The 13,707-nt window shown below is 37.3% G+C and overlaps 1 protein-coding gene across 2 annotated transcripts in view; it reads left to right on the top strand.

Annotated features, from left to right (window-relative positions):
* The window catches only part of KLHL1 (kelch like family member 1), a 442,456-nt gene that overhangs the window by 421,945 nt on the left and 6,804 nt on the right, over nt 1-13,707 (top strand). For both annotated transcript variants that reach the window (XM_065409976.1, XM_065409983.1), the window contains one exon: nt 11,498-11,710. In XM_065409976.1, the coding sequence (XP_065266048.1) occupies nt 11,498-11,710 (213 nt within the window). The remainder of the gene's footprint in view (nt 1-11,497; nt 11,711-13,707) is intronic.

Genomic DNA, 13,707 nt, shown 5'->3' on the forward strand with positions numbered 1-13,707 from the left:
CCTACAGAAGGCCTGAAATATCTACCACATTCTGTGAATGGATGTCCCCTACCATCTTGGCTGGTGTTTTATATTTCTGTTTCTCTAGTTTGGAATCTTCATAAATTTCCCCACCTTTTCTATATTTGGGATGATATCAAATATCTTTTGAACTGCTAGATCAACTTGTGTTAAGTTTTTCATTATTGAGTAAATTGAGATGGATTCATTCACTGTGAAGGTCACAGACTAAATGATCACACAGGGCATTTTCCAAGTCATCCATATAATTGCAATGCTCTGCTAATTTTCATACTTCAGTAAACACTGAGAAACTTGCTCAAAGCTGCATTATTTTATCAAGTAAACTATTAAAATAAATATGCTGTAATTATGATTTTAAAGGGAAAATAACAGCTCATGATTTCACTAGAACTGGGAAAATCAGAAAATGTGTCTGCACAATTATATTTTTATCAGAATAAGTGTGTGTGTATGTGTATTAGCTTTGTTTCTTATTTGTTTGGTCTTGAAATTATTACACTTTTATTCAAGAACCAGTTTCTTTGCTCTTTCTTTTCTTTAGTCCATGTGCACCAAGAGAAACACTGCCACACAAGCTGGCCAATTCATACACAGGCACACAAAAAGAGAAAGAGAGAGTGTGTGTATTGTGTTTGTATGCTTTCTGCCCACTATATTTCTCAGGACATACAAATGAAGAATATTTTACTGAATGTTATAAATATTTTCCCTGTTGCTGAAATACTATGATGCTTTCCTGTATCAAAAAATTGCCTGCTTTTACAAATCAATTTACAGTAGGGGGGCTCAGATTACCTGCCAAACTAGAAAGAGGAGAAAGTCAGTGTTAGTGGTATTCATTTTCAAGAGCTTTATGCATATTGACTAATTCTCACAACAAGGGGAAACAGAGGCAGACAGGTTAATGCTGGGGCCATAGCAAGAGACACTGGAACAACTACTACAATAGTTATCTTTTCTCAAGCAAAAAAAACTACTGGTCTCAATTAGAGTTTTTGTCTCAGTAAAGCTTAAGTAAGGATTGCAGAATTAGCTCATAACTAGTCAGAATGAGAACTCTTATCAAATGAACTCTGATTCATTGGTAACATATTATTTTAGTCTCCATTATTACTATGCTATATGCCAGATATTTCCATTTCTTTTCATGACAGTATCAAAACCATTGATGTTTTATAAATGGAGTATTTATTAACTCTGGCTTTTGATTAAACTCTCACTCCTCAAAAGGACAATTGATCAGCCCCTTGCTGCAGAGAAGAGGAGATGCTCCTTGAACATTTTCTTTCTTAGCTGTAGAGTTTTCAGGGAGACATATGTATTTTAAAATGTTTCGGACAGAAAATCATATGATCAATGAATCTTGAGGAGGAATAGCGCTATCATCTAAAATGATTGATCTGACAGAGGACATAAATATCACTAAAATAATAGAACTGCCTAGCACAAAACCATTTTGTGAGTTCGATAATGATCTCTTGAGAAATAAGACAGACTCACCAGGTATGTTTGTTTACAAATAAGTGGGTAAATAAATGTTCTTACTCTAACTCTATAGTAAATTATTTGTTCATAGAGATGGTGCTGGGCATTGTGTCGGCCAGCTCTTGACCTGATATTGGAGCGGACTTTTCCAGTTAATGGAGTCCTCGTACATTAACTGGTCTTAGGGTAGGTGTGTGTTCTCCCCATTTTACAATGGAGCTTTGAACAGGACTCCTTGTCAAGAGGAAATTATTTCTACCAAAAGGAACTAAACCTTGACCCAAGTCATATGAGTTGTGCTAAGCTCCTATCCATGGGAAACCACTCTCTGAATTGCTTGCAAAATATCAATAAATATTTCTTAGATGTCAGGACAATTCTTTTCAGAAAAAAATGGTTTCTTTTCTTTCTTTGTCCAGCTTCTTGTATATTTAATACACTTAATTCTTATACTGCATTGCTAAACAAAGGAAATATTATCCCAAATGTTGCACACTGGGATAACCATTAATAAACTGTCTTGGTCCTATAGTCCAACCATCAGAGAGTTGGTGCTCCTTTCTTAGCTGCAACGGAGCATCTCTTGGCATGCCTGAGGATGTGACAAAGGTGGATATTTGCTTCCTACACCTCACTCAAATTCTAGGGCCATGTGGGTACTGGTATAGCCTCAGCCATAATTTACAGTAAGCTTGGGGCTGCCGTAAATTACTTTGACAGGTCTCCACATACCTATGTCATGTCACATATGCCAGGGTAATTCTCAGCTGCTCTTTTAGGTACACTGAAGAGGTACAGAGGGGTCTTAACATGAGCCAGGTTCTAGCCTTTGATATATGTGTTGAAACCATTTTGATAGGTGAAACCCGATTAACAAATGAAGTAGAGGCATGATTAAACTGCTTTTACAAGCCATATTCCCTCAAATCAAAGACAGTCTAATATTTTGAAGTTTTCATCTCAAACTGACTTTTAAAATGGTTCTCTCTGATTAGTTATAGGAGCTTTGCAACGATGTAATAGAAGTAAATACTTCCAACCTAACCAGTCATGGCTTTCCCTAACACTTTCAACTTTAGAGGCTACTTTGTAGCTTCTATCCATTTTCATATTGAGAGGGATTTTAGGATTCCCTGTCTTCCTCAAAATTTAGAGATGGGACTAAGTGAAGTTCAGATGATCCAAAGTTTGGGAGGGGTTAAGACTGAGTTTTCATTTAAGTTCATCTCTCGTCACAGTACTTTAATAGGCTGGAGCATAAATCATTGAGACAGTCCTTATTGAGGCAACATTTCTACTTTAATTGACATAAATCAAGCAGTTCAGGATTGATTCTTTTGTTTTTTCTTTGTGGCTCCTACAAGTCAATGCTTGAAAAAGGAACGACCATTTCCCTGGCTCTTACTAATATGATACCCCAGTAAATGAGTTCAGTAAGCACTGTCACTGAGATTTTTCCCAGCCAAGAAAATGAATAAAGATTTTTTTTAAAGGAAACACATACCATGCTATCCACTTAGTAAGCACATAAATTCCTCAAATGTAAAAAGTCGCATACATGGTCCAAAATGAAAAGTTTGCAATCCTGTAAATACTCAGAGGCCATCAAGAGACATGAGGGAACAGAAGAAGTACCCACACCTCAGTTTTATTTGCACATGGATCATGTCTTTCTAATTTTAAAATTGAATTAAAATCATAGGATATTAATCTAATCTAATGCAGATAAGCTCCAAAAAGCACCAATAAAGTCCATAATAATAAAAATACAATGTCCAAATAGTAAGTTTGAAGCCATGCTAAATCATTTTACATTTATACTGGGGGAAAAAAACTATAATTTGGATGTAAATGGGAGATTAACCAAACTTTAGAGAAATTCAGAAAAGGGAGAAATTCTAAAGCCTTTCCACAGGCGCCTTTTAAATACAGAGAGACTGTGACTGATTAGTTTTGCACAATGCAGGATTAATTTCCGTATAAATAGGAGGTCAAGGTAAAATGGTCCCTAGACAAAGATTACTGCTGTCAAACAAAAAAATATGTATCTCAGAGTCTGATACTGCTCCATTGAAGTCAAGGGCAACTGTTTCCCTCAAAAAATAAATAAATAAATTCAGTGGGTAGAGAATCAAGGCCAAAGAGAATACCTGCAAAAAAGTATGGTTTGTGACATTTTTATTCCTTTTTAATGTTTGTCCTTGAGAGTAAGTAAAAGATGTTGGACATTGATAGGTCATTTGTTTGTATGCTCTTTGTAACTAACGATATATAGTTAAAATAAATGCTTTTACAGTTGTTTACTGACCACTTGCTGTAAGCAGCGCAGTGTTATTATGATCTATTGTGGTTACTTTTATTACTATAATTATTTTATATTACTATTGATGTTATTTCTTATTAGTTATTTAGCTCAGATATTATACTCCGAGGTATCCAATGGGCATAATAGATAGCTCTTGCTCCTAAGATCTTACAGTCTAAAAATCAAACACATCAAAGATGGGATGAACTGTGGAATCCAGTGGTGGAGATAATTTATCCTGCTGGATATTAAATGTATATACATATATATTAATAATAATATTTATTATGATTTTATTATTGCTATAGAGCTCTTCTTGTGGGCCTCAGCATGACCATCATCTTACTCTATAGGTGAAATTATTTACTGAATTTTATTATTTTATTTGTTTTAACCAATGTAAGTAGAAGACCTATAAGATCTCATTCCTGTAAAGTGCTGAACATCTACTCTCATTAACTCCTGGATAAGCCCTTAGGGACAGATTTTTCAAAAGAGGTTGAGAATCAGGTGTTCAGTTCCTCAGAACTCATCACTGGGGCCAGATTTTCAGTACACCTGACACCTATTTAGATACTTAATTTTAAAGTAATATATACCTATCATGCCAAGCTCTTCTGCAGATGTGGCCGCTTATTTCGGTACCTAAATGGGAGCTGAACTCTTTTGAAAATCTGGCCCTGATTATGGGTGCTGAGCACTTTGTGCAAATTCTGGCCATACTGATGCAAGGCATGACAAACATTAATACCTGGAGTCAAATATAGTCTGAACGGAGTCTGAATTCATTTGGTAGATGATTTAATGAATAATGAAGGTGGCTGAGTCACCATTTAATCAAGGATAAAAACAAGATGCTTTTTAGTTATTTGTGATTGCACCAAAACAAGAAGATTTGAAAGCCATTGAAGCAATCAGTCTCAATGGGTATTTCAGCAGAGATAAAAAAGACAGAATTTTGAAAGTGAAGTGCTCTTCTCTAACCTTACCTGGACACCGAGTAGAAGGCATCAAAGCAGTGATATGCTGCATGGAAATCCTGGGGAACTCCTGGGAGCCCTTTGTTCAAATTCTGTCATGATATTGAAGAGAAAGTTGGGATAATTTCCCTTCCTCTGATGGAGGTCACCCATGCTCTGGATACTGCTAAATCATCCATGCCAGACACAATTTATCCCTTCAGCTTATTAAAAAATCCTTTTGAAGAGCAAATGCTTTCCCTTTGTAATGGACAAAATGGCAAGAATTTTAGTAAAATTTCCCAGAGATGCCAAAGGACCTGGTTCTTCCTCTACAAGGTTTTCACACACAGGCCCAGCTTCAAACAATATGAGTTGACCATACAGTGTTATGGAACATATACCGCACTTCTTAAAGAAACCAAGTCGATTTTTCCCCCCTAGCAAATGCAATTGAATATGTTTGCACTGGTGTTGCCTCCCTTGAGGATTGATTGTCTGTTTAAATGGGGAAACAAATTAATAGATTTCCTAATTCTTCGCCCTTCTTTTCTGCAAACAGAGGCACCCCTGAGACACCAGGTATATCGCAGGCTAGTGGAAAATGCTTGTGTGGGAGCCCCTTGTTAAAATATTGGCAGCACGACCCTGCTTCAAAGGGAAATTTCAAAGCAAGTAATTCTTCTTCAGGGTGACTTGACTAATAACTATGGGAACCTTCAAGAAAACCATTAACCTGTAACTTCTACTGACGGAAGTGTGTCTGCTGTTTTAGGAACTAATCCTGCTGTCTCTGCTCAGGAAAAGCTCCTGTGGAAATGATGAACGTGTTGTCTGAGTTAGGACTGAAGCTGTTGTCAATTAATTAGTTATAGTTCTACATATTGTTTTTCCCCTCTCTCTCGTTTGTTTTATCCTTTTAAAAGCTTAAAAATAATGTGTCTCTCCCATCCAGTTGCATCTGTTTCCGTTCTGCATATGGGGATTTCAGCCCTGTCATTCTTACCCTTGAAATCATTAGGACTCTCTGGTTTGCCTCCTTGTCTGTGTGGTTTCATTACTGATTTTGTCAGCAAAGCTTTAAGATTGTGATTTGACAGTAAAAGAATAATTTCAGTGCTTAATTCTAATATTTTATCCAGCTAAATACATATTTACTCTAGCAGAAAAGTATGCATATTAAGTGAAAAATCCTGTCTTTCTATTCAGTGTGAAGCATTACCAGCCAGCCAGGCACTGCGAGGCAAAATGCCTCAGGGCAGGTTGGCTCAACCAACTTCTCCTTTTACACAAGAACAATGTTTTCCATTGTTTAACAGCTGCCACATACTGGAGCCTGTGTGCTGGGGGACAAGGTGCATATACCTGACCCAAAGCTGGCTGCTCTTTGGTGGTGCAGCAGTCAGTTGCAGTGATCTTTTGCATGGTAGAAAGCAATTTCTCCCTGCTGCTATTTGGCAATTCAAGAGGCTTCCTGATCCTGCTTCTCCCATTATGCATCCATATAGCACAGGGCAGAATTTTTGTGCCCTACTTTGCCCTCAATATCTGGCATAACGAGGCAGGCAGATAGATGTGCTTGCATGAACTGTAACAGGTGGCACATAAGAGCTGAAAACCAGTGCATCCCATAATGAGAGAACAGAAACAAATGGGTCAGGCTGAAGGCATAGCCATCTAGTTAAGGTGCAGTTGCATTTTGAGCATAATTAGATGTTTAATTGCACAGTTAAATTTAATAGATATGTTTGCTTTTTAAAGCAATTATTGATGAAAATAACTTTTAAAAATAATGTATCCTCTATTTCCTGCAAATCAGACTGCTGAGAGATTTGTAGTATTTGATTCTGGCTATTTTCTTTCCTTTTTTAAAAATTTCCTTTGTATTGGATGCTTGCAGATAAAATACAGAGGAAGAGGCAAATACAGCAAAGCATGAATAACTGTCAAAAAGTATTTGTAAAATATAAACTCAACCAAAGGATAAAAATCAGCATGAGCCAATACAGAACAGTTTAAAGCATAATGAACAGAGTGAGAATAAATAGACCTTATCGAGGATCCATTAACAAATTGTATTCAGAGGAAAATAAACTATTTTTACAATTAGAAGCCCTTAATCCATATTTCACAATCCAAGGCTATAGTAAATGGCTGCCTAATGTGTGTGTATGTGTGTGTTTGGACACATATACATACTGTGCATTTATGACTGGCTTAGGGTGACCAGACGGCAAATGTGAAAAATTGGGACGTGGGTAGGAGCCTATATAAGAAAAAGACCCCAAAATTGGGACTGTCCCCATAAAATCAGGACATTTGGTCACCCTAGACTGGCTGCAAGTATGGTATCATCTTGTGGTTAAGGCATCGGACTCAGACACAGGATATCAGATATTAATTTTGCTACTGACTTCCTATGTGACCAACTCACTTTGTGCCTCAGTTCTCCATCTGTAAAGTGGGGATAATAACACTTACTTTGTCTGTTTTATGTACTTAGTTTGTAAAATATTTGGGGCAGAAACTGAATATTACTCTGTACTGTGTATAGCACAAAGGAACCTTAACCTTTGCTGGAGTATCTGGGTGCTTCTGAAATACAAACTACTGATAATGTGAAGATGACTGTATATATTTTCATTTTATAAAGCTGAGAAAATAATTCATGAATATTTTTTGAATTTTATACACTGTTTTTAATAAAATATTTGCAAATAGGATTTTTTCTTATTTTTCGGCCACTGTTACCACCATTATTTGGCCAGAGTACTACCCTTTATCCGGGTTTAGTATGTGTTCACCTACCCAGATTATGCAAAGGAGGAGCAGAGCCAATACCTCAGTCCTCTCCTCAGTAATATCTAGCTCTATAACTGCAATGACTGTGATTGTGCCCAGGGATGCTTCGATAGCATGGAGATGAGCACAATATAAATAACTAAATTTAGCGGATGCAAATACAGGAGTGATTTTCGTTTGCTTTCTCTGTGCCCTTCTCCATGTCAGGACAGAGTCATGCACAATCAAGCATTCATAGAACTGATAGCTGAGCTGTTTAGACATAGCCAGAGTGGAGCATTGTAAGTAGAGCTTTAAAGCAACACTTTGATTTCACACTAATTTTTGACTCCCACCTTTGAAAATCTTGGTTCTGATATTTAAAGCTTAGTATCCCATTTGCCTGCATATCAGGTAGACATCTAAATATCTTAATTGCACTTGCATATGAAAACAGGGCTATAGTGGAAAGTGTTTTGTGACCTATTGTTGCTCACTATAATATAGTTTTGCTACAATGATGGAATTAGAGATTGGGAGTGAATGCATTAGTACAAATCTATATTATGCATTTCACTTTCAAAATGGAATTTCCCCCCATGCAAACTTTAGCAGAACTACTGTATAATGCATTGCACATACTAGCCGTGCAGGAAACATCAGTTCATAGTGACCCCAGCCTTCAGTTACCTTGAACAATAGAAATCAGATGAAAAGATAAGTGTTTTAAGACTGAGTTTGCAGGCATTCTTGTAAGAGAATTGCTTTATACTTTTGCTTTGTTGCTTTATTTGACATCCGCTTCACATGACAGATCAATGTAGCCTGGTTCCCTTGCCTACTTGTGTTACCATACAAGGGTGTCTATGAGGCAATACCTCAAAGTTCCATGGACTCACTAAAGATTAGTGGTAGAATTGGGCTTCCTTGTTCAGGACAACAGCTTCAGTGCCAAAGAAACATGACAGTAAATGAACATTTAATGAGCTTGGAATTCATGGAGTATTTAGAACAATAAAAGCTTCCAAATGAATAATTGTTTCACTGCAGGAAACTTTTGCATCCTAAATTGCTCAGTGCTTGGACTTTAAACTAGCCCGCATTTCTATTAGTTAATCTGTGGGGACTGTAGAACAGGCAGCAGACTGGGAAAGGATTCATATAAAAATGTATGCAGCATGGGTAACACTGGAAAAATGAAATCAGAATCATGTCATCATAGGAACCATTATAAGGGATGGAAATTATTTTCATTTGCCTACAATAGTTACAAGCAGAACTGAAACGTAATTCAACAGCATTTTCATAATTGGAATTTGAAAATAGATTTTAGAGTTTTTCCAGGACTTCCACACATAAATCAGCCCTTGCTGATACATTCATCATATATGTCATTGAAGAAAATCAACAAACAGTACCTGCATGTATCATTCCCTGAAACTATCCCTTAGGCATATTACATAGACCAGAATCGCCACAAATTCAATCAGAAGCCTATGAAAACAAACTAGGACTTTACCATACTTTTTAGATATCTACATTTAAGACATAATAAGCCAAATTATGCTCTTCACCGCAGAGTTAAGCTCCACAGTGAGGATATCTCGTGAAAACTGCTGGTGGAATGAGGAAGTGCAAAAAGGAGTAAGAAATAAGGAAAAAGTCATAAAGGTGATGGAAAGTAACCCATCAGAAGAAGCAGTTGCTGCCTACAGAGCCTCCAAGGGAGCAGGAAATCAAGCTATCAGAATGGTGAGAAACCTAACTATAGGTGAGCTGTATAATGAGTTGAACAACTGTCATCATCTTGCCAGACAGAAAATATATGTGATCATGTGGACAAGAAGCAAAAGGAGGGAAGATGGAAGATGCCATTTGTAAGGGATGCAGGGGCAGACTGCTTGTAACAAGAAACATGGTACATAACAGGTGGCAAAAATACTGTGATGGTCTACTTAGTGAGTAGAACCCTTTATATGCCAAGATACCGTTGTGTGAACTGATAATCAATGGCCTGTCAGAAGCAGATGTTAAGGCTGCATTTCAGAAAATGGCACCTGGAAAATCAGCAGGTCCGGATGAAGTCATGGCAGCTATAATCAAAGACTTGAGAGACATTGATGGACACAGTTTGGAAAGAGAAGAAAATTCCAGAAGAATGGAGAAAGTCTATACTGGTACCTATATACAAACAAAAGGTGTCATACAAGACTATTAAAAGTACCAAGTAATTAATGTTGTCCCACTGCATGAAACTGTTAGAGAGAATCATTCATAGTCACATTTGTTGAATAGTGGAGCCCGTTTTAAGAAAGGAGTGGTTTGGTTTTAGAAAGGGAAAAGGGATGACAGATTATATGCCGATCAACAGACAGTTGGCGGAAAAGAAGCTGAAGGTAAACATCAAGCAGGGTGGGCTTTCCTCAATTTGGAGAAAACATTTGACAAAGTACCTCAGTGACTGCTGAGGCCTCCACTGCAATTCTGTGGGGTACTGGAGGACCTTGTCCAGATGGTGATGGTTTTGTAGGATGGTTCCATGACAAAGGTACAGATGCCCTTAGGTGCAATGAAGGGTTTTGAGGTGAAGGTTGGGCTATATCAAGGATCAGTGCTTATCCATTACTATTCATAATTGTGACGGACTTCATAAGTAAGCAATTCCAAATGGAAGATGGTACAGAGTTAAACTTTGTAGACAATGTTGTGCTAATGGCTGATAGTGAGGAGTACTTAGTCCAGACAAGTGTTGCCAACAAACTATGGTCTCAAAATGAGCAAAGAAAAGACAGAAGTCAGGTGGGGACTCCCATGGAATCAAGACAGCTGAATATCAACAATTAGAGTCAGTTCCTAAATCAGGTTTCTGTGTTTAAGTTCCTAAGGGGCTGGTTAGTGGCAAATGGACAAATCAACAGCAAACTTCAGGGAAGGCTGCTGACTGTGGGGAAGTCTGGTACAAGATAAGTGGAATGATTTATGATCAACAAATGCCAAAACTACTTATGGAACAACAACACAAAACTATGGTAAGACCAGCTCTTCTGTTAGGATCAGAGACATGAGAGGCACTTGAGAAGACCATTGCTGGGCCACGTGTGGAATGATCTCATCAGGAATGAGACCTAGGTCTGCTGCATCAGAGAGAAGCCGCAAGAGAGGAGGCTGAGATGGTATGGGCATATATGAACACCTGATGAAGGGAATCCTATTATGGAGCCATTTGAGACTAGAGTTCAAGGGCAGAGAACAGAAGGACAGCCAAGAAAATGGTGTGTATAGGAAGATGGTGATATTGTTTCTGCTTTCTGACTGGATAATTTGCTTTTTCCTCTTCTAAATTGTACACAGCAGCTTGTACAAAAAATGTTCTATGACTTCAAAAATCCATTTTCCCTCCATTTATGTTCTAAAATTGCAATTCTAAAATTTGTACTGTAGTTTTCGTCCAGATTATTTCTGTCCTCATCCGCACCAATTTCCACCCATTGCTCTGTCTATCCAGGTTCTTATTTGACCCAGATTACTGAGCATGACTGAGCACCTGCAATTTTCCTTGTTTTTTTCCCTTCCTGCTTCTGTGGTTTGGAAATCGTGGGAGAAGCAATTTCTCCTGAGATTTCTGGCCCATGAGGCAGAAGAAAGTAGTATGCATTTTGAGCTGAGAATTAAACCACCTATTCCCAAATGACTAATCAGGAAATAACTTCCATTCCACTGAGGGTTGGCAGAACACACAGAAGAATGTGAATTTGGCAATAGTACTAACATCAATGTATTTTCCAGTGTGTTATACTTCTGTGAACTTGAAATTTGACAAAACATATTCCGTAGTCCCTTCATTTCAGACGACAGATGAGAAAAGCAAACAAAGCCTCTCTGTTTATAGTTTTGCTTATCAAAGTTCTTGTACTGAAATTTGCATGTTTTGGGTTTTTTTTAGGTTATATTCAGTGGGAGGTCGTGATGGAAGTTCTTGTTTGAGTTCAATGGAGTATTATGATCCTCACACAAATAAATGGAATATGTGTGCTCCAATGTGTAAGAGAAGAGGAGGCGTAGGTGTGGCCACATGTGATGGCTTTCTCTATGCAGTTGGAGGCCATGATGCTCCTGCTTCTAACCACTGTTCCCGACTTCTGGACTATGTAGAAAGGTATCCATTTAGTGTACAATTACATGTGCTGTTTTGGAATGCAAGACAGGTTACAATTGTCTGTATCCTAAAAATTGTAAGAGTTAAGGTTTTGTTGTTGTTGTTGTTTTTTACTAAATGACAAGTGAACTCAAAAATGTTATTAACCATATATAACTACTTTAATAAGATAAATATAATATATTACCATAACAACTATTATACAAAAGTGGGCTTATAGCAAACAATACTTGTGTTGTTTTGTTTCATTAGTACAGGGGTTCTCAAACTGGGGGTCAGGACCCCTCAGGTGGTCATGAGGTTATTACAGGGGGTTGTGAGCTGTCATCCTCCACCCCAAACCCCTCTTTGCATCAAGTACAAAATTTTGAGAACCACTGCATTAGTAGCACATGAACACAGAAGCAGAACTAAGGTCTGTTCACATTTCCACTGGAAACTTCTGTATCTAAGGCAGAAATATTTTCTTATTGAAGAGACAAGAGCTCAGCATGAAAGCAAACCTGTAATACCAAATTAGATTTAGCTAGATTTAGCAATTTTTAAATTATAGTCAGGCAAGTAATAAAACAAAGCTCTTTAAGTAATGCTGATGCACACTGCACCATGGTGGGTCCTTCAGCAGGACTGTTATTGCCTGACACTGTATTTACAGTATATAGCCTGTACTTTGCATTTCACAAGCAAATATTCTGTGAATCAAGAGAGTTTAATAGGACACAAGGGCACTATTGGAGCTATTAAGATCTATCCTGCCTGTGATTTGCAGATACACTTCTACATTTAATTGAGGTTTTATTACATTGTTTAAAAAAAACTAAGAAAATTAACATATCAAAGGTATGCAAAAGTTATAATGCTAAAAGGGAGGACTAAACAGGAAAGTGGGAACATACAGAGTTAAAGCTGCCACTCCTTTCCAAGGAGAAAGTTAATCAAAATCTTTAGAAGTGGACATGGACATGAAACCCTAGATTTACCTGAGGCTCATGAATTAGAAAAACGGAGAGCAAAACTGATAGAACACCTCTTGCTTTTCTAACATCTGTATTAGCTGTCATATAGGAGCAGTGTTACTTTGGAATTTGAAAAAAAGAAGAGTGTGAATTTCATTTCTTTTTCAGCCACATATGGTTTCTGGTTACTCTCTTGTTTCTGGATTGAATTCTCCCCTCACTGAAATTAATGGGAATGTAAGCATGTAACTGAGGGTTGAATTTGGCACTTTATATAAAAAGTTACTCTTATCTAATAACCAGGCATCATGAAAGAAGTTGAGGAAACAAATTGTAGTGCTTGCTTTTTTTGTGTTGAAATATCACACAACCTAATCTCTGTTAATTTTAATTCACTTTTCCTTTTTTTTAAAAAATATATGGGCACATATAGTAGTATTTTATGTCATTTCACATACATGTACTGTTTATGTTAAATAAACCCATACCAAAAAAAGTTGTGGGTTAATTTAGTGCACATGAAAGTGAGGAATTTAGAGCACTGCTTTGAGCCAGGCATATTGTAAACTGGTATTCTAGAATCTTCTCCACATAACTGTGACCTGCAACATCTCCATTCTTGTAGTCCTACACTTTTGCTGACTAAAAACTGATAATCATACACCAAACTTATTTGCATATGTAACCTGCACAAGACTTGATTCTAGGCTTTTTTTAGACACAAAGGCACTGACACATAGAATCACAAAATCATAGAAATGTAGGACTGGAAGGAATCTCGATAGGTCATCTAGTCCGGTCCCCCACACTGAAGCAGCACTGAAGTATTATCTAGTTAGACAAACACATTCCTGACATGTGTTTGTCTAACTTTTTCTTAAAAACCTCCAATGATGGAGATTTTACAACCTCCCTATATAATTTGTTCCAGTGCTTAACTACCATTACAGTTAGGACATTTTTCCTAATGTATAGCCTAAATCTCCCTTGCTGCAATTTAAGACCATTACTCCTTGTCATGTCCTCAATGGATAAGGATGA

This window comes from Emys orbicularis, chromosome 1 (genome assembly GCF_028017835.1).
Source record: "Emys orbicularis isolate rEmyOrb1 chromosome 1, rEmyOrb1.hap1, whole genome shotgun sequence".
Taxonomy (NCBI): Eukaryota; Metazoa; Chordata; order Testudines; family Emydidae; genus Emys; species Emys orbicularis.